This window comes from Meleagris gallopavo, chromosome 2 (assembly GCF_905368555.1).
Source record: "Meleagris gallopavo chromosome 2, MGAL_WU_HG_1.1, whole genome shotgun sequence".
NCBI lineage: Eukaryota > Metazoa > Chordata > Aves > Galliformes > Phasianidae > Meleagris > Meleagris gallopavo.
The window spans coordinates 3083620-3104508 of NC_139405.1; the positions used below are offsets into that span (position 1 = coordinate 3083620).

At 46.4% G+C, this 20889-nt stretch overlaps 2 protein-coding genes across 6 annotated transcripts in view; one reads left to right on the top strand and one right to left on the bottom strand.

Moving 5' to 3' along the window:
* NPHP1 (nephrocystin 1) overlaps positions 1 to 5612 on the bottom strand; it is an 18421-nt gene extending 12809 nt beyond the window's left edge. For 4 of the 5 annotated variants that reach the window (XR_014881798.1, XM_085218628.1, XM_085218629.1 and 1 more), the window contains exons 1-8: positions 5478 to 5612; positions 5340 to 5404; positions 3567 to 3627; positions 3000 to 3136; positions 2402 to 2612; positions 1999 to 2100; positions 1257 to 1348; positions 211 to 253 (exon numbers count right to left, since the gene is read on the bottom strand). Coding sequence is in view for 4 of the 5 variants with exons in the window: in XM_085218628.1 (XP_085074754.1) it covers positions 211 to 253; positions 1257 to 1348; positions 1999 to 2100; positions 2402 to 2612; positions 3000 to 3136; positions 3567 to 3627; positions 5340 to 5404; positions 5478 to 5546 (780 nt within the window). In the remaining variant the exon portion in view is untranslated. The remainder of the gene's footprint in view (positions 1 to 210; positions 254 to 1256; positions 1349 to 1998; positions 2101 to 2401; positions 2613 to 2999; positions 3137 to 3566; positions 3628 to 5339; positions 5405 to 5477) is intronic. The other variant, XM_085218630.1, reaches the window with a different exon arrangement.
* Positions 5545 to 20368, top strand: LOC104909219 (two pore channel protein 2-like). The gene is made up of 19 exons (XM_085218623.1): positions 5545 to 6318; positions 6470 to 6552; positions 7921 to 8035; positions 8585 to 8713; positions 8951 to 9067; positions 10154 to 10272; positions 10461 to 10562; positions 11806 to 11932; positions 12923 to 13124; positions 13753 to 13897; positions 15597 to 15782; positions 16191 to 16255; positions 16539 to 16626; positions 16933 to 17002; positions 17561 to 17780; positions 18042 to 18132; positions 18452 to 18565; positions 18954 to 19072; positions 19831 to 20368. Exons 1-19 carry the CDS (start codon positions 5545 to 5547, stop codon positions 19974 to 19976), a joined length of 3012 nt encoding a protein of 1003 aa, XP_085074749.1. The 3' UTR covers positions 19977 to 20368.
* Positions 20369 to 20889: the final 521 nt, after the last annotated feature.

Here is a 20889-nt window from a genome sequence, read left to right on the forward strand (position 1 = left end):
ACTTTTTTTTTACTAAACTCCCCTTCCATTACAATGCAGCATTGGTGCAGCCTGTTAACAAAATAAAATCACACCCATGAAAAAGAACTGGTGGTTAATTAAAAACAGTGGTCCATACTATGAGACACGGTGCATAGTAAAAGTCAAATCTTGTCTAAAAAATAATTAACATTATGGTAGATTACATTGCAATGTAGGAGATACTCCTACCTCTGTGATAGCTTTTCTTACAGCACTCCAGTGAGAGTCTGTTCTGGAAGAAAAAAGAAATATTTTTCTTTCAGAACATGTTATTGTCACGTGGACAAAAATCTGAACGCTAAATACATGTTTGCTACAGTGTCTTGTAAGCTGAAACATAAGCTGACAAATGACCCAACCATATTTTAAGTTTGAGGCAAAAAGAAAAAAAAAAAGACAACACCGGAAAAAAAAAACAACCACCCAAACTCTCAAAAGATCCTACCAAAGTAAAATTGTGCCTGCAAATTGAAGTTTGTAGAACTGAGAAAAAACTGCTGGCTCAGGTTCAACTTGCTGCCAGCCAGAACCCCAGATCTCTTTCTAGGGGCTGCTCCTCGTCCCCCAGTCTGTACAAAGAGTGCTGCCCCATCCCAGGTGCAGAACCAGCATCTGCCTTTCTTCACGCAGATGGTGATCACCCTTAAATTTGTCAAGATCTTGGGGCAAGGGCTCTCTACCCTCAAGGGGACCAATACTCCTCCCAGTTAAGCATCATCCACAAATTTACTTAATATCATGTCCATGTTCCTCTGGAGGAGCAGAAGACTTTGGTTTGGACAGGAAGAAGAGCTGAAGTTCAGCATGAAAGCCCATTCCACCTGCTCCATTAGAACTTTTTGTCAAGACAGGACAATAAACCATTTAAAAAGACAGTACAAAATAATAATATAAAAGTAAAACCATTCAGCACCTCTCCATTTTTGCTTCTTTAGAGTCTGCCCGGGGACTCCAGTGTCCCTTCTCACTCTCCCCAGTGTGGAATGGCTTTGCCCTGTGGGGTGGGGTCCCCACCTAAGCCTCAGTGAGGCCCGGGCTCTTGGCAGCCCAGGGCAGGCTGCAGGCCGGGCCTTTGCTCAGCACTGGACAAAGAAGGCCAAGGGATGGAGGACAGCAGAGGTACCCCCAGCTCTCACTGCAGGGCAGCACCATGGGATGGGAAAGACCTGGTGGTTGCTATGAGGATGACAGCTGGCCAACTTCATACTTATTTGCCTTTGCATCATTCCATTTACCTTCTTTTAATTTCAGTTCCATCTGCTGTTTCATCCACCACTTCTATGTGTTCATCACTTTCCTCTTGGCTTTCTTCATCTTCATTATGGACCTGTAATTCAGATTCAGAAAGGACAAGTGCTGGCTTTTTTCACAGTTCTGTTCTTAAAAATGTCTTCTCCAAGCACAACACATGTGAATGGCTTAGAAGAGAAGACATTCTGTCTGTAACAACTGTCACTGCACAACACTGCCCTTAGTTCTGCACCTAAAGCAACAGATTGGAGGATTCCTACAAAAGCACTCTAAGGCAAAAAGGTTAGCTACTCAACAAATCCTATGTTCTGAAAAGCACTGTTCCACAGTGTGAAGCTCAGCCAAATTGTGTCCCCACATTTACCTGTCCATCACAGCTGTCCACTGGATACATACCCAAGAATAAACATACTAACACAAGTAAGCCATTAAAAAAAAGGGTGGAGGAAACAAAACTTGAAAAATCAATTTCTGAAAGGGTCTTTTCACGTCAAATCACAACATAATCCAGCTTTTATGGATTCATACGAATCATGAAAAGCAAGTATTAGTCCACTACAGCTTGGAGCCTTCAGAGCTGATCTTTAGTGGCAAAGATTATGGCAGTAAGATACTGCTGTGTGCACATGTAAGCACTGTGACCAATTTCATGCAGCTAGATGATGATTAATGTACAGAACATTACAGAGGTGAGACTAGAACAGAAGAAGGTCGCAGCACACTAACCGCAAGATAGGTTCTAGGCACGAGGCCTCTCTCCCCTTTTGAGTTCTCAGCTACCCACCAGCCATCCGCCTTCTTATCATGTATAAGCAGGACTTCACCTTTCTTTGCCGTTGGGATAGAAGGAGAAAAAAGACAACCAAGTATTTCAATATGATGCCAAACACACTATGAACAACACTTCCATTTTTCCCCACAGGTCGCAGACTAGAACTACAGACTCTGGTGCTACAGAAAGAGGCAAGAGAACACTGAGCTCCAGTAAGGGAAATGCAGACTGGGGAAAGCCTTTCTTCCCAAATCCTTCTGCATCCCAAAAGCATAGGATTTAATTATTGCTACTGCTTAATCAAGAATGACCTGCAGTACCAACATGGCAATAAATTTTTTGCAGAGACCTACTTACCGTAAATGTGAGGTCCCCTTCCTGCTGTGCATTAAAGTTTCCCACTGCAATGCATTCTTTAACATCAGGATCATCCAACAATTTATCCTCATCTTCCTCATCTGCTTCTTCACTTTCTTCTTCCTCACTACTTTCTCCATTGTCATCAGAACTCTCATCCTCTTCTTTATCTTTGTCTTCTCTTCGAGGATCTTTCTGATGTCCCTCATTCCTACCCAAAATAAATCAAACTTTTCATTGAGTTTTAATTTTTAATAAATCTTTTTGAAATTGCTGTAAAAGCCTTACAACGTGGGTTTCCCTGTGTTATCCAGGTACAAAAACCTCATTGTAATCCCTGGCCTGACCTGAAATGGCATTTCATCCCTAAGAATACAGACCACAGTACAACCTGCATCATATTACAGCCATTAACCAAAATCCTCAGAAAGCTGCAGCAAGGCTTTCTTGACTTCATTAATAAAACAAGGCCCAGAAAAGCCAGCTCTTCTGCAATTTTTTAATAGCTAATAAGGAGGATAAGCAGACTTTGAGGGTCCTTTCCAGTGCTGCATGTATGATTCTGTTGAAGTACAGATGTTTTGTTTGGATTACTTACACCGTGTCATTTGTAGCCACGTTACCCTGATCCAAGATATGATCAAGTTTCTGCAGCTGCTGGGATAACTTTAGCAATAGCTTTTCTTCTTCTTCTTTCCTCTGGTTATAATTCCCCACCGGTGCAGGCTCATCAGCCTGAGAAAGGAAAATACAACAAATTTAAAGTTTCCCTATAAAGATAGCTTTACAGACACATCTCATGAGTTCTGATATTCCAGGGCAGTGATGACTCCCTACTTAGTGATATTTTTCTTGCCTTTTGCTTCAACAAGATGAAATTCCATGGTATATTTTCAATCTACATTCTCCTCTCCCAGTACAATGGAGTGGGTTGATAAACATCTTTAAATATATTGGGTCAATAAAGATTGTAATGCACATAACAAAGCATTAAAAATATGTTTTTAGATAGTACAAATGAATCTCAGAGATCCCACAGGTTATGCAGTGCTAGGCATTACTTTCGTCCTGAGGAGGTTATTTTATTATTGAAGGAGGTTAGCATTCTCTAAATATTTACCACAATGTATTAAGGAGAAAACCATTAACAAGTCTCTATACCTACTTTTGTCAAACTGTGAAGAGTATTTGTATTCTCATCCACCAGTTTCTGCAGCTGCAAACATCTGCATTGAAAGCAAGACAGGCAGACAGCATTATCTTAAATCTGATTGACAGGACATTGAAATCATGCAAAATCACCGAAACTGTATATTTAGATGCCCATACCTTCTCACAGCTGTATGCACACAAAGCTTTACAAAAAATACCAATATAATCCCAAAGAGTACTTCATAAACCAAGTGTTTATTGTCTCCTTAGAAGCGGCGTTTTAACAAAACTCAAAAGCAGCAGCAACAATAGATTTGGAACAGAGGGATAAAAGAGACCATCTCCTGGCTCTGACAAGTTCTTGGTGACAATTATTCACAAGAATCCCTGAGGAACAAAGGGAATGCGCAGCTTAACTGCTTATTACCTGTGATGTGCAAGTTCCCACTTAAAACAACTTCAGCCTTGAGGAATTCAAACAGCCTATGTGTTTACTAATGCTACATCACCTCACAGGCACCCACCATCCGTACTCAAACCGAGCACTGGGCAGGGTGCTGAAGGTGCCCATTGCTGCTGCCCTAGCCTAGTGCTACTTGGGGGGAAGGTAGGAGTGCCACTGCACCATGCAAGTTCCTCAGCATCGAACCCCTTCTTTCCATAATTCCCAAAAGATCAGGTATCACTGCATTAAATAGAGGCTCTGCTGACTTTCCAGGCTGAACCTCAGCAAAAGACGTGGTTCAGTGTCCTGGCATAGCACAAGTTTAGGCAGGTGATGAGTGGTGTCCCCCTGGGGACTTTGTTTGGACGTGTACTTCAACATCTTTATCAGTGACACTGACAGTGAGATTGAGTGCGCCCTCAGCAAGTTTGCTGATAACATCAAGCTGAGTGGGTAATGGATGGCATGCAGGGGGACCTGGACAGGCTTGAGAGGTGGGCCTGTGCGAACCAAACAAGGCCAAGTACAAGGTGTTGTTACTTGGGACAGGGCAATCCCAAGTATGTGCACAGACTGAGAGAAGAAGTCAATGAGAACAACCCTGTGGAAAAGGACTTGGGAGTCCAGGTAGATGAAAAGCTGGACATGAGCCAGCAGTGCATGCTTGCAGCCCACAAGGTAAAGAGTCCTGGACTGCATCAACAGAGAGGTGGCAGCGGGGAGAGGATTGTCTCCTCTCTGCTCTGCCCTCCTGAGGCCCCAGCTGCAGTACTGCATCCAGGCCTGGGGCCCCCAGCACAAGAAGGATGCGGAGATGTTGGAGTGGGTCCAGAGAAGGGCCACAAGATGATCAGGGGTCTGAAGCACTTCTCTTTTGAAGAAAGGCTGAAGGAGATGAGCTTATTCAGCTTGGAGAAGAGAAGGCTGCAGGGAGACCTCACTGCGGTGTTACTGTGCCTCAAGGGAACTCATAAGCAGGAGCGGAAACAACTTTTTACAGTCTGATAGCATTAGGACACAGAGGAAAGGCTTTAAAGTAAAAGAGGGGAATTTCAGGTTAGGTGTTAAAGCAAATTTTCACTCAGAGGCTGTGAGACTGACACAGGCTGCCCAGAGAACTGAGCATGCCTCATCCCTGGTGGTGCCCACGGTTGGATGGAGCCCTGGGCAGCCAGATCAGGTGGGGGCAGCCAGCTCACGGCAGGGGGTTGGAGCTCAGTGATCGTTAAGGTCCCTTCAAGCCATCTCCAGCACTGAGCCCGTGCACGACCGCTGCTCACGCCGCCGACTCTCCGGGCTGTGGGTGAGGCCGCGACCCGCGCTCCGCAGGCACCGCCTCACCTTTGCCTCAGGGCCTCTCGCCGCCCGACGGCCGCGCCCGCGCTCTCTACCCGCAGCGCCTCCACCTGCAACACACGAGAAGCGCCGTCAGCTGCCAGAAAGGACTCCCCGGCGGCGGAGCGGCTCCCGGTGCGGTACCTGTGCCCGCAGCTCCCGGCTCCGTCGCTGCACTCGCTGCAACGGGCCGCGCGCCCGCCGCCCCGTCATGGTCGCTAGGCAACGGGCGGCGCGGCGCACGGGGATGACGTCACTTCCGGGAGCGCCGCGCGCGCTGGGCACAGATCCCACGCGGTGCAGGAACGCAGAGCGCGGGGCGCAGGAACGCAGTGCGAGTCCAACGTACAAACACCGATTTAATGTTCCCGTTCCGCCGCAGCGCGCCGCTCGGTCACCCCCGCGCGGTCTGTCCCACTCGCGTTCTGTCACGCCGAGATCCGTCGCTCGTTACGCATGTCCCCGTGCCGTGTCCTCACCGATCGGAGCGACGAGGCTGCGGTGCGATCGGTTCCGGCCGGTGGATCGGCGGCGGTCCGGGGCATCGCCGAGCGGCGGAGACGCAGCGCTCCGATGCACGGCGACGACGAGAGCAGGGCGGCTCACGCGGGGAAAGAACGGGAGCGGAGGGAAGGACGGCGGTGCCGGGCTCAGGCCGCCTCCAGCTGCTCCCGGGCGGCGTCCAGGCGGCGCTGCAGGCGGTTCTGTCGCCAGCGGAGGAAGCGGCGGCGGGCGCGGGCGGCCTGCCAGCCCACCAGCACGCCGGCGGCGAAGGCGGCCAGCAGCGCAAAGCGCACGGTGCGGGGCCTCAGGGCCTCCAGCGCCATCGGGGTCGCGGGGATGCGCGCTGCGGGCGGCTCCTCCTCCCGGCCCTCCTCCGCCTGCTCCTCCCGCTTCCGCCGGCGGGGGCGGGCCCGTTAAATGCCGCGGGGCGGGCGGGAGGGGGCGAAGCGTCTCCCTGGCCATGGCTGAGGCTGCCTCACAGGTAGCGCCTTCGCCTCGGGCTGGGGAGGCGGCAGCAGGGAGTGCAGGGCGGCGTGTGCTCTCTGTGCTCCATCTCCGCCTTTGGGTGGGGGAGTCTCCCCGGGGTGCTTCCCTCGCCCCCCAGCACCCCCTGACCCGTGTCTCTTCCCCAGGAGCTCCTGCTGGCAGCAGCATTTGTCTCTGATGCGCAGTACAACAGAAACATTCCTTTTAAGACTTCCCCCGAGGCTGTCAGGTAAGGGGGTCTGCAGGGCTCTGCTCCTGCGGGCAGCCTGGGGCTGGGGGGGCTGGGGTGAGTTCCTTCTCCCAAAGTGCAGTGAGGCAGTGGCACAGCTGGACAGGGAGTGGTGGGGTCACTGTCCCTGCAGGTGTCCCAGAGCCGTGGGGATGTGGCACTGAGGGATGTGGGCAGTGGGGATGGGTTGGGATTGGGCTTAATGATCTCAGAGATCTTTTCCAACCTCAGTAGTTCTCTGGTGGATGAAGCCTGTGTCTGCAGAGCTGTGCTGAGCTGTATGGTGGTTGTGAGGCCAAGATGGAATGCTGAGAGGCCTTCTTGAGTGGGACTGTAAAGGTCTGAATTGAAGCTGGAATGTGTATATTAAATCCAACTCAATGCGTCTTATAGGAAGACAAATGAAAACTTTTTTCTTTCTTTTCTGGAAGCAAAAACCAAAATGAAGCTGTAGTGCTAGCAGAGATCATGAGTATGGACAGCTCAGTGCTTGGAAGGAAGTGCTGGAAGGTGGCTGCAGGGGCTGTGAGTGGCAGGGTTGTGGTAGCCAGGTGGGAGAACAGCCCTGTGCCAGCTGGCTTGGTAATGATGGCAACAGCCCCATGTGCACCAACACTTCAGCTAATCCTAGGAGCTTGTGCTGTCTCTGCTCAGGTGCTTTTTTGCAAGGGCAGTGGCTGCTAGAAGTAAGAAGTCACCAAAAGCTTGTTAATTAGCAGTTAGGCAAATGAAATTCCCAAAACCAAAGCTATTTTGCCTGCAATATTGATTCTCCTGATTAGCCGCTTTTACAAATCGGTCACACTTTTAATTCTCTTAGCTCAGCTACTGAAGCTTCAAGAGTTTTGTACTTAAGTATGTTAACTCTGAATAGCTGAAATGAGTGGGTTTTACGTGGTGGTGTCTTAGTGCTGTTGTTAAGGACATAGTGTTGTCATTCATTTTATCACCTGCCTTGTACCTTTTGGGTGATGATTGGGCATGTGAGATGATTACCTGGCAACACAGGCATCCTATATATTAGGAGAGAAACCCCGTGCTCTTTCTGTGGATGTGCTCCAAAAGGAGCCACTATTATATGCTCCTGTGGAAGACTGAGAGCCTAGTGTGTTCGAGGTTAATATTAGCAGTCATCAGAGGCTTTGCTAGAGGAGACAGAATGCTTCTTGACTTGTGTGTCTACATAGAAAAGCTTACTCTGACAGAAACTTTTGAACACTTCCCTGTTCTATCTATACTGATGTACCCTTTTTCCTTTACTGTTTGGGCAGTGTGTGCTGTTTTTCTAAGACAGACTTGCTGACCACGTGGGTACATACGCTGAACCCCTTACTCCTTACTCATGATGCCACTGCCTTCTCTCTACAGGCTTTATTATCTCTATAACCACTGGTTTATGCGAACGGCCACCTATATCTTCATCTTTCTCAACCTCTCCCTGGCAGTGTTTGAAGAACCTGCTGTGTATCCACTCCCTTTCCTGGTGAGTTTCCAGGCAGTGCAGAAGTGATAACACAGCTACTATTGTGTTGGCTCAGTGGTGTATTTCATGCTTGAGACAAGTTATAAAGGTGTAAAGAGGTGCTTGCTGCTGATCTTCCTGTTCATACTTCCCACATGCTGGAATGGGGTCAAAAATGGGCATAAAAACTAGATATGGTCCTGTGGACGCCTACAATGACTGATGTGATTAGGCAGTGTCACATTGCTCCCTTCCACACTTTCAGCCTTGATCTTTTTTTTCTGCACCAGTGTTTGTGATTGATGTACTCCTCAAGTTCTAACCAAATACAAAGTTACTGGTTCTAACCTGCACTTGGCAGGGAGTTTCACAAAGGAAGTCTAAAACTATTGCCACATATGAGCCTGTAGAACAGCCAGCAGCAAAACTCACTGGCAAAACTTTTATATGAGCCCTATATATATATTTTTTTTTTCTCACCTGCACCTCAGCCTGAGAATCCTTCTCTGTATGGAGAGGATTAGCACTGCTTTTTTTTAGTCCTGACTGGAGTCTCTTTTCTGTCTTCAGGCTACTTCTTTAGTGGAGGTGTTGTGCCTTCTGGTGTTCTTTGGCCGACTGATGCATTTTGCAAAAATCACCCGTCGTAATGTATTTTGGAAGGATACCAAGAACATCTGCATCATGGTTGCAATCCTGGTGAGTTAGATCTTGGGATCACGAGGGTTGAGCTGGGCTATGTGAAGGCAGCTTTTTGTTCCTCCTGTGTCTTTTCTGGGGTCTGCTGCACAAGAGCCTTAGCCAAACCAATTGACACATCAGCTTGTTCTCACAAACCTGTTGTATGTGTGTCTGGCTTGTCTAGAAGGTAATTGGATTAGCTCATTCATGTTTCTGACTTTGTTTCTGTGCATTTTCATCCTCTTTCTTCTACAGCTATCTCTGACTGATTTGGCCATCTATGGGGCCCTCAGGATATACAACATAAAGAGTGTTCGATGGTCCAGAATAGTGAGGCCCATCTTCCTGGTCAACTTTGCAGAGAGTCGCCAGGTAAGGAATGGATCCAATGGGAATTACTGCTTCTGGACAGCATGCTGCTTTCTGAGAACCAAGGGAATGTAGTAGAATGTAGACTAGCAGAATTCAGACTCGTTGAAGTGAATTTCTCTGAGGTGACCTGGAGCAAGACTTCGAGATAGAGAAAAGGGTGCATTCATAGTGATGCTGCTGGGGCATAGTGCAAGGTACTGCAAAGCATCTTCCTAAGGCTGTGGACTGGGTTGTTGCTGTCCAGAGCCCTGAAGAAGCTTGGGAATGAAACCAGAGCATCTTGCCATACACAGTGCTGTCATGTCATCTTTGTTAAAGACTGACACTGTGTGGAGGAAAGAATAATGTTTCTCATAAGCTCAGCCTACAGGCTGTGATTCCTTCAGCTTGTATGGAAGACCAATGTCTGTTTGCAAGCAGTTAGTTGCTACTCCCAGAAGTAGTAAATGCAAGCAGTATGTACAAGAAAACTGTTTTTCTTTGAGACTGGGGCCAGGTTACTTATTTCTGGAAGTCTCCTAGGCAAACAAGCACAAATGTTGCATAGTTCTCCAAACTGAGCTTGTGGTCCAGATGGATGGTTTGGACTCTGGTCCCTACTGCCACAGGGAGATCTTTGCCCTGCTACCCAAGGCTATTGTGTTCTGACTTGCAAATAAACTTACACTGTGGAGGCCTGCAGGAGGGAGCAGCTGAACTCTCAAGCTCGGAGCACGTTTAGTGCCCTGGAGTGACCGACTTCTGTCTCTGACCAGTTCTTTAGAGCAAGAGCACTGCAGTGATGCCACAGGGCTGTCTGTCCCTTGCCTAACAGCTCACAATGCAACATAAGCTGGGAGGATGAAGAGGAAAGCTCTGGTACTCTTGCACAGGTTTGCCTGAGCAGTGGAGCTTTCCTCTTGTTATCCTGGGCAAACTTGTGTGAGAGTAGGAAGAACTCATGCAGTCAGGATCCTTCCTTCCAGGCAACAGACAAGTCCCTGTGTCTCACTGTGCTTGCCTGTCCCTGTGTAGGTGTTCTGTTCTGATAAGATGGTGATAGGAAAAGTGGATACTGCTTCTAAACACTGCCTTTGTTCCTGACAGATACGAAGAGCCTTCCGCAGCATCCGCAATACACTGCCAGAGATCACCTATGTCTTCTTGCTCTTCATGTTTAGCCTTCTCATGTTCTCCCTCATGGCTCTGAAGCTGTTTGGTGAGAGGTGTGAAAACGTTGTTGTTGTTGTTGTCGTTCCAGAGTATGGGGGGATGAATGGCTGTGATTCCTCCTATACAGAATGGATCTGGCAACTCCAGATGATTTCTACTAAATACGAAGTGCTGATACCTGTAGTTGCTGGAGTGAGATATGGTCTCTGTGCTTAACACCAGGTTGTTGCTTTCTTCCTAGGAACCTCCAGACAGCAGAAGGCTTGCCATATTTTAGAGACTACCTAGAAATTGTGTTTGACCTCTATGTGTTGGTGACGACTGCAAACAGCCCGGACGTCATGTATGTATGCTGAGCTTGCAGTCTTTGTGTTGCAAATGCTGGTGTCCTGCTCCTAGTGTTGGGGAAAGATAACTTTGTTGTGATATAAAGCTGTGATCAGTATCTCTGGCAGGTGACATCACTTCCTATTCCCATTTGGGGAATAGAGGGGGTGAGGTGAGAGGGGAGCAGGGAAGAGTCTTCTAATACTACCTACTCTGCTTGTTCTGCTGCTGCGTTTTTCTCAGCTTCCTATCCCTCTGGCACTAGGTAACCAAGAGGTATCTTGATGCAACAACTAAACCTGAACACTCACACTCAGCTATCTGAGCACTGACTTTTGTGCATCCTGGCAAGGTCTCAGGTTAAACAGTACTGTTGTGCAAAGCAATGTCTTCCAGAGTAGTAATGGGGCTCTCACTTCTCCAGCTTGTAGGATTTTAAAGAATTGTTACCCATCTGTTTTATAGATGGCCTCTGAACCGCAGTCTGAGGTCTGACCCCACAGGTTGGGAGGACTTCTTTAAAAGATGCATTGAAAGTAAAGCTTTCCAAAAGATCCATCAGCTGAGTAAGGCATCAATCTAAGAGACAAATCCCCTAGCTCTTTGATTAGAACACTTTCATAAAAAAGGAAGAGTGTGCTCTAGTGATTGAATGTATCTTATCTCATGATGTTTGCAGGGATGTGTATGCAAACTTTCTTTCATAACTTGCACAACTATGTTAAACTTAGAACAGGCTTGGACTTCTGATCCTCACTTGTTCCGAGTTGTTGTTACCATTTCATCAGGAAAGATGGGATTGAGGGTGGAGTGGGACTCATTTGTGTGCTGGAGATGTACTGAATGGAACTGGACTGTTATGGGGATCCCAGATATTTAAATGGTGAAACACAAATTGTTCTCCTTGGGAACCTAAGCAGAAGTGCAGTGAGGGACCCTGGAGCCAATAACTCACCAGTATGGCTGAGACCTCACCTCAAGACTTGATGTGTCTGAACTTAGTCATGCTGACAGAAGTTTAATCTGTGCTTTCTTTTCTGAGTCATATGAGTGAGGGACCAATTAAACACAGGATTCAAACTTGGTGGAATTAAATTTTTGTAACAACTAATACAGAGTTCTTGGTTTTTCCTTTTTTTTTTTTTTTTTTCCCTTGAGGATGTCTCATCTGGCTATCCAAAACGTTCTGCAATTCATCAGGAAGATGGTTTGGTTTTATTTCCCTGTCTTGCTTAGCAAGTAATATCTCTTTTCTCTAGGATGCCAGCATTTGACTTCAGCTCATGGTATGCCCTGTTCTTCATTGCCTTTGTCATCGTCAACACTTATATCTTCATGTCACTCTTCCTGGCTGTTGTGTATAACAATTACAAAAAACACCTGAAGGTAATAAGCGGAGGGGTGAATTGTGATCACCATCTACCTGCTGTTCTATATAACCTTGCATGGGGGCATCTGACCTTCCCTTGGGAGGCTTCTGCAAGATGTGGAGAAGGTGAACAGCTTCTCCTGAATAAACATATAGCTTCCAGCCTATACTAGTCTGCTTTTCATATAGTGGAGATTACTGCTAATTCTAAGTATATGAAAAAGAAATACTCTATTCTGGTGTGTTTGAAGCAGGTAGGAGGTGCATGTCTGTTATGTCTGTTAGAGGACTAGTTCTTGCAAAGAAAACCACTGCTTCAATGCAGACTGTTTTCAGTTGGCTGTAAGTACACAGCACGCTTTTTTTTGCCACTGCATGGACTCTTGGAGCAAGGGAAATGTGAAGGAAGGTTGAAGTAATCTGAACTCTTGTTTCTTCTGTGCCAGATGAATAGGCACAGCTTGGATAGGTGTGATCAAAAGATGAGAGCTGGAAATTCCTGGGTGCCCCATGAGGGGATTGACTCTCCTACCCAGTAAGCAGTCTGCTAGGCTTTCCCCAAGGCTACAGTCTCCCAAGGTTATGAGCTGCTTTAGCCTGCTTATATTCTTGTACAGAAAAAGATCTCCGCCCCTGATGTCAGCAGTATTCTCTTATAGCTGGCAAATGTGTGTGGACATATCCTCTTTCCTTCTGTGACCGGCAGGCATGCAGATCCTGTGATCTTTGGGAGGTATTGCCTCATCTCCTTCCTGTTAGATACTATCCTTTGTCTTCCCTTCTGTTTGTTTCAATGCATCTCCCAACAGTAAGCAATCCAATGATCCCTCCAGAGGCCTGCGGTTGCCTGTTAAATGGCATTTCTCATCACCCCATGGATTCTGCTCTACATCATGTCTAGTAAGAGAAACAAGTTTGAAGTGATACATCTCTGTGCTAGGGAAGTAAGGTAAACAAAGAAGGGTAAAGCGTGACTGAAGCTGCCTGAATCTTCTCATTCTTTCTAGAATGAGATCCGTACGCTTGCTTACATGAAGCGCCGCAAGATGATAGAGGCCTTCAACCTCCTGAAGGAAGAGGAGGGAACGCAGTTTGTGGTTAGAGAAGCACAGTGGAAGCAGCTTGTCAAGCTGGTGGCTCCTGATATCAGCAATTCCCACAGAGAGTTGCTGCTACGCATCTCAGATGATGAGCAGAAGGGTTTCATAGGTGAGCAGTGGGGCCTGCTGTGTGCATGGACTGGGGAGGAGCCTGGGATCAGGAGCCTGGTTCCAGGGTTCTGCCACTGGAACTCATGTTATGTAATGGATTGAGAGGGACTTACTTCCCTCTCCAGATTACTGAGATCCTGAAAGGATGTTCTTTGTGCCTGTGCTATATGCTGTGGGCAGTTCTTCATGGCCATTTGTCATCAGGCCAAGTTCCCTATGAAGAAAGATTCTTCCTCTTCTCAGCACAGGACAAAGACCACTTCCCTTGTTAGTAGATTCCTCCAAATAACATAGCATATATTCTGTTAGAGCCACTTGCTTTGTATTGTCTGGAGACAGAATACTGGGAGAGATGGGCCAGTCTCATCATGCTAGATCATTAAAGGTTTTTGTTGGTTTTTGGCCTTGCTTTAAGCCAGTCTGTCAGGAATGGGCCAGAGGAACTGCTTGAGCACTGAATTCTACCTGTTTTGTGGTGGATACCTCTTTGGGCTTGTGCTTTGCTGGCTGCAGAGGTATCAAGTCCAGACTGCTACAACTTATATGCACGTAGATTTGCCAGGCGGGGCTGTTTGTTTTTTTTAAATGATAGTGGACTGATGTTTAGTGCTTTCTCCCTGCTGCAGACAAGAAGTCCTTTGTACAGCTGGCAGATCTGCTCAACATCCAGGTGATTACTCTGAAAATACGCAGCCATCCATTGGGGCAGTGGATGCCTCGTGTATACAAATCAGCTGTGAGTCAGTTCCTGCGCAGCGTGGTTAGGCACAGGTAAGCCTGTATTGGTGGAGCAAGCAGCTCCTAACATGTAAAACACTGCAGAACAGTACTGTTGTAAGTAAATACTCTTCTGGGTGTCATGCTGAAAAGTGCAAACTCTATTCAGGCGAACTGGAGGTTCTCATTTTAAAAATGTTCCGTAAATTAATTGCTTTTAGTCTACCTTTGCAAGGTATGGAGAGAGTAGACTTGGATGTTGGTGGTTGTGTGTCTCTTCCAATCCCATTTATTTTTCTATAGGTGCTGAGTGTAAATAGCTTTCCCTGAAAGCAGGGAGTGCTTTATGGCCAGCCTGGAAGGACCAGGCTACAGGCTTTACTGGAAAGTGGCTGGATGTGGCTTTGGGCAACCTGGTCTGGTGGTTGGTGACCCTGCACACAGAAGAGGATTGAAATTAGATAATCATAGTGGTCCTCTTCAACCCAGGCCATTCCTATGATTTTATGAAAGCGATGATCTTAAGTCAGCAGTCTGCTGTAAATCTGCATTGTACTGTTTCATCAGCTTTTATTAAATTGGTACTGTGAGCTGCTAGTGCTCTGCTTCACATCTGAGTCTTCCCAGAAAGTTACCTAGGTTGGAAGGAACTTCCAGAGATAGTCAGGTGTAACCTCTCTGTTCCAAGCAGGGTCAAATAGAGTAGGTTACTCAAGGTTTTGTCCAGTTGAATTTTGAATATATGCAAGGAAAGACTCCACAACCTCTGTACAACCTGTTCCAGTGTTTAAAATTGAGGATGGTCAAAAAGAAGGGGAAAGAAGCTTTCTTGTTTAAAGGAGACTTCCTGTATTTCAATTTGTGCCTATTGCCTCTTGTGCTTTCACTGGATACCACTGAGAAGAGTCTGGCTCCATCTTCTCTACACCCTCCCATCAGGTATTTATACACATTAAGACTCCCCCCAACCTTTCTCCCCTTCAGGCTGAACATCACCAGGTCTCTCAATACTGTGTCAGATTACTCTATTCTTTAATCGTTTTCATGCTCCTTTGCTGTACTAGCTCCAGTAGGTTCCAGTCTTTCATGCTGGGAAGCCCAGATCCTGCCACAGCACTCAAACGAGGCCTTTAGCATTCATGACCTGTTCACAGCTCTTCCACCGAGGTAGCCCAGGATGCTGTTGGACAGCTTTGCCACCAGGGTGCATTGCTGGCTCATGTTCTGCTTGTCGACCAAGACACCCCTCCCTCCATGCACCACCAGCTAGGTGCTCTGCAGAGTTGCTTTTCAGTTCCTGCTGGCCTTCACCAGTAGCAGGACTTCACATTTCTATTTGAACATGATGAGGCTTCTCTCCATTCACTTTCCCAGCTTATTCAGTTCTATCTAATTGTAGCATACCCATCTCCTCTCAGTTTTATTCATGGATTTCTTTCGCTTGTCCAGTTCTTCTGTTTGATAAATGCTGCTAGACTTGATGGAAATCCAGTTGTAATAAAGAGAGAGCTTAACACTGAAAGTACTGACAGGGGTGTACCTTGAAGGCTGTGTAACGTGCTAGACTTAAAAAGTAAAACTCAACTCCGCAGTAACTTCCCAAAATGCAGACTTTGCAAAAGCTGATGGGTAGTTGCCTAAATTATAAAGTCAGAGGGAGGAGGCAAAGAACTCCTGAAGTAACTAATTTTTACCTTCTTGAGAGTGGTGAGCTGAGTATGCTGTCTTTTTTTTTTTTTCTCTCTGCTTGCAGGGGATTTGTTTGGACTTATGATGTGATCATACTAATAAATGCAATCTTCATTGCTCTGGATGAGGAAAGCCCTTATATTTCTTATGCAGAGTGGGTCTTCCTTGCTTTATATATAATTGAGATACTCCTGAAAGTATACACGTACGAACCAAGGGCATTCTTTGGCAAAAATCAGTTCTGGAACTGGTGAGTATGCATTTCGGTGAGATCTTTGTGTTCAGTTTATCAAGAAGTGAAAGTCTGAGGAAATAGGCTTCCAGACAACTAACTCATGCTCCAGGATGCAGTTAAAATGAGTTTATGCATGAGAAGACAGTGTACTCTTTCCTGTCTAACAGACTGCTGTTCTCTGGCCTTCTGCTAGCTCCAGTCAAATGTGACTGCAGTTTATGAAAGTAGTGGCTGGGCAGGGGAAAGTATTTTGCTAAATAAAGCTTTCCCATCTTCCTCTGTTGTAAATAATTCCGAGATGAAGCAGGGCTGTCCGCCCCACAGAAGTAGTGACCCTTCTTCCTCTCATGTATGTCATGTGGGAGCTTAATTGCCATTCTGTGTAGCCCACAAATCTAACAGCACTGCCTTCCCTCATGCTAGGTTTGATACCCTCATCATCTTTGCTGCCTTGACTGCAACGATACTCAATACCACCCTGAAATCGAGTAAGTGCAGCTTGAGCAGCCTGCATGCATCTGGGAGACTCGGTGGTTTTGAGTTGTCTTTTGCCATCATCTTGGTCTTGGGAGGCTTTTTGGCAGGATAATGGAATTCCTATAGGGTTTCTAAGAGCCAAATTTTTTTTTCTCCCTCTCCCTCCCCCACTAATGATTACCTGTTGTTTGTTTTTTTTTTTAACATGTTTAATGAGGACATAGCACGTGCTTACATCTGTAAGAGTTTACATGCTTATTTTTCAGAAGACATATCTTTTTTTTCTTTTCTCAGCCACAAAGTATAACAGTCAACAGATCCTGGACATTGTCTTCATATTAAGAGTCCTCAGGCTAATAAGGATTGTTGACAGCATACAAAGGTGATGAACAGAATGGAGTAGGGATATGTTTGTGGGGCAAGCTGGATCAGGCTGGCAGAAACAGTGCTTTAAGCTGCTCTGTAGGGCTGCTTAAGATTGATCATGGCAATTCAAGAAAACATCCCGAGGCCTTGTCTCAACTTGCCTGGGATGAACCCAGCTGCTGCAACCTCTCTGCAGCAATAAATAAGGATATGTGGGGGAGCTCATGCTGGATGGGATGTGATAAATAAGCATGAGCATTTAAAAAAAAAAAAAAAAAAAAGCCTCCCCACAGTAGGCGTTATCATGAATCATTTGCTGTAGGTTCCGAGTCATCATGAACACACTGATAAACATCGTGCCAACCATGCTGACATTTGGAGGGCTGACTCTGGTAAGAAAACCTTGTATCTTAGCTCAAAGCATTCAGTTTAGCAGGAATGTGTTAAGTCTCACACACATCTGGTTTTCAAGAGAATGAATGCAAATGTTTCAGTGGCTCAACACCCAAACCCAGTGTACATTTGGTTCTTAGTTATGGCACATCTTCACATGTGCAAAGTGGTTGGGTTACTGCTAGTTGCCAGGACATTATGTCCTCCATGGGGCAGCAGAGATGTTCTGAGCAGTCTAGGCTTTGGATACTACAGGGAATCAAATGATGGTTTGGGCAAGAAGCTGAATGAGAACACTTATTTCCTAAAATCACTTTTTAGAAGTAGGTTTTCCTCAGGATTTGAGAATGTTTCATTTCTGTGTATTTGGTCTGCAGTCCTGGGCAGGAATAAGTCAAGTAGTTGCTTAGTTGCTTTTGAGGGGGCTGAATCTCTTAGACTATGCTACCCTTCCACAGGCTGTATCAGTAAAAACTGAAAAGTCTGCTGGAGCTTTTAAACCTGCCACGGGGCTTTCTGCTCGGTGAAGAGGCCTGTAATGGCGTTTCTCTTCCCAGGTTGTGTACTGTATATTTGCTATCATTGGTATGGAGTTATTCCATGGGAAAATCCAGTTCTTCCCAGCAAACTCAAATGCTCCTTATGCCTTGGAATGTGGAAACCCAGCTCTGAAGGATTCTTTGTTTGCCCGTGGAAAATACTGCAAGAACAACTTCAACAACTTTGCGTCTTCCTTCATTGTTCTGATGGAGCTTACTGTAGTCAACCAGTGGCACGATATCCTTTTTTGTAGTGGAATGTACAAATTAGAACTTGGTGACCCATGTTTCCCTTCTCCCCTAAGCCCTATTTTTTCTTTTGTACTGAATGTACCTATGCACTCATTGTCATTCCAAAATGGAGGAATGTTCCCTGCACAGGACTTGTTATTCCCTTACTCCTGAATGCTACTGCTAGGAAGTATTATTTGATCCCTCCCTCAGCATTACTGTAGAGCAAGATCTCTTTTAGCAATTTTAGCCTTAATTCCCTTTATACTCTTTGCCAACGGATTTGCCAACGTGACTGCTCAGCCTGCAAAGCTTTATTTCATCGCCTTCCACATTGTGATGGTTATAATTATTATCAAGTAAGTTTTGGCTTTCTCTATCCTTAGTGGAGTGAAGAGGGGCTCTGATCCTTGCCAGGGCAGTGTTTATGATCCCAAGATTGTGTATGGTGTGCTGCTCTGACATGTGTCCTGCCTCTTTGAAGAGCCTCTTGCAAATGTTCTTAACTCCACTGAGTGGTGTTCTGCCTTATGGCAAGGTCTGCTGGAGATGTGCTCTAAGCCCTCGGTACCTAGAGCTGGGCTATGAGCCTGTCTAATCAGAGTAGTTGATGTCTGAAGCTGGAGGGTTTCCAGTAAGGAAGAGCTGCTATGTGATTCTATTTCTCATTTCTTTCAGCATCTTTGTGTCATTCATCTTGGAAGCTTTCTTTGTGGAGTACTCCCTAGAGAAGAGTGAAGTGGAGACGGCCATTGAGCAGAAAATCCAGGAGCTGGGAATGGGAGTTCAAGAGTAAGCAAGCCCCCTCAAACAGTAGTGCTGGATGTGGTTGGCTTGGCAACTCCAGTGAGAGCAGTGGGACTGCAGGAGATGCTTCCTTCCATCTCTGGGTGTGAACTGAGACTCCTCTTCCTTGTCACAAAGATCTTGCTAATCTGTCATGACCTTAAAGGTCTTGGTCTAGGGATGGTAGTAGAAAGTAACTTGCCTTCCCCTTGGAGGTGGGAACACAGTGAACTGTCTGCCTCACTGAGCTTGTCTAGATTTAGACTGTCATCTGGGGGGCAGGAGATGCTGGAGACTAACAGCATGACTGTGATGCTTGCCTTGTCCAAGAGAATGCATTGCTGGTGTGTACGCATGGGCCCCTGTAGGATAATTTCTGATCTTTCTTGTGCAGGGAGGCACTCCAGGGTGAACAACTCCTTGATAACATGGAGAGTGCTGACAATGACCTTGAGGGGGAAGGTGGAACAAAGGCACAGCCTAAAGGGCTGGTGTTTAAAATTGCCTCCAAACGTAAGTGTTGCCCTACAGGTTCTTTCAGAGGTATGGTGACTGCTGCTGCTATGTGTGTGGGTTTTTTTTTTTGTTGTTGTTGTTGTTGTTCAGAAGGCCACGGCTCTGAACTGTCCCTGTTAGTTGCCCCCTCTCTGAGGAAGTTCCCAAACACTTCTGCTTTCCTTGAGCCATAAAAGCAGCTAAAACTTGGCTAGAGTTGTGCTGAGAACTGTGGACTCTGCTGTTTCTTTTTACTTCTGGAGCAGCTTTTCTTCCTCTCTCTTACAGTGTGTGCTTGTCTTCAGTAGCCAGTCTGTGGAGACACTGCCTTGGTGGCTGAGGTCTATTACCAGGAAGCCTGTCTTCTCTCCTTCCTGAATGCACTCCATACTCCTGGCTTAGATCATGGGGTGACTATCCACTGCTTTCCTCTAGCTTAGTGCCTGTTTTTTCTTCCACTAGATTTCTTGCTGTATCTTAGCAGCTCCACTAACCCATGCTTCTCACTTTCCCAGTTGGTTGGGATCACAAATCTGTTGAAGGAAATGTGGGGGATAGAAGTACCTGAATTCTTAAAGTAAGAATCTATTCTTCATAAGTGCTCAAAGTGTTGAAAAGCAGACTAAAAGATCAGTAAATATCACTTGAGGCATTTTTCTTGCCTCTGTAGTGTGAAAACACTACGAGCAGCCTTTGAGTAAGAGGTCTAGTAAGGCAGGTGCTTATGCTGGAAGAACAGACATGAATGCTTACAGTGACTCTTTTGCCACCTCCAGGGTACAGGACAGTTGATGCCCTGCTTCAGCGTATGTTTGAGGCAGAGATACCTCTTGAAGATGAAGGCCCTTCTTTTGAAGAGATCTTAAACTTGTCCCCTGCCACTGCTGTACCTGGTGATCTTACTTCTGAAAGGGCTGTGTAACTCAGGGTAAAAACACAGTGGTCGACAAGGAGGAGCTAATCCTCAGCTGCACAGGTCTCCAGCACATTTTCTGGCTGCCTGCCTTCAGTCACTGTGGTCAGGTACATCATGGATGAGATTAAACAGTTGCAGGGGCAGCTGATGCAGGAAATGGCACTGTCATGTAAAGGAGCTTTATCTTGTGTAAAGTCTCACGTGAATGTGGAAACTGGAAATGCTATCACAGGAGAGCAGATGGAGGGTTCGCGTATCTGGCTGTGCAAGTCAAGTGCAGTATTCAATATGTTATGAAATACCTATTCCTTATAACTGGAATCTTGTATTACAGCACTTTTATATGCATATATGGAGCAAAGTAAGCTGCATTAAACAGTTCTTGTTAGTACACTAAATTTAGCAGTTAATCATTGACATCCGTTATTGTTTAATGATGGGAGGTGGCTGGGTACGCTGTGTGATGAATTACTAACATACACAGAGCACTTGATGATGACCTGTGTTCATCAGTAACCTGAGAGCTGAAGACAGAGGCTATGATCCTTATACAAGTACGGAAGGGTGACCATTGAGCTCCAACCTCCCACCAGCTCTGGGCTCACCCAACCTCGCCTTGGGCACTTCCAGGGATGGGGCACCCATAGCTCTGGGCAGTGCTGCCAGGGCCTTGTTGAACCTCATTAGGTTTTCCTAGGCCTGCTTGCCTGTTGAGATCCCCTTGGGTAGCATCCCTTTCCCTGTTGTATCAGCCACGCCACTCAGCTCAGCATCATCAGCAAACTTGCTGTGCCCATCTTATGCAGCAAGTTTGCTCTGCCCATCTGTGTCACTGATAAGGATGCTGAAGGGCACTGGTTTCCAAACGGGGGGGCTCTGCGTGTCACTGGGCTCCACCTGGGCATAGAAATAAGGGCTT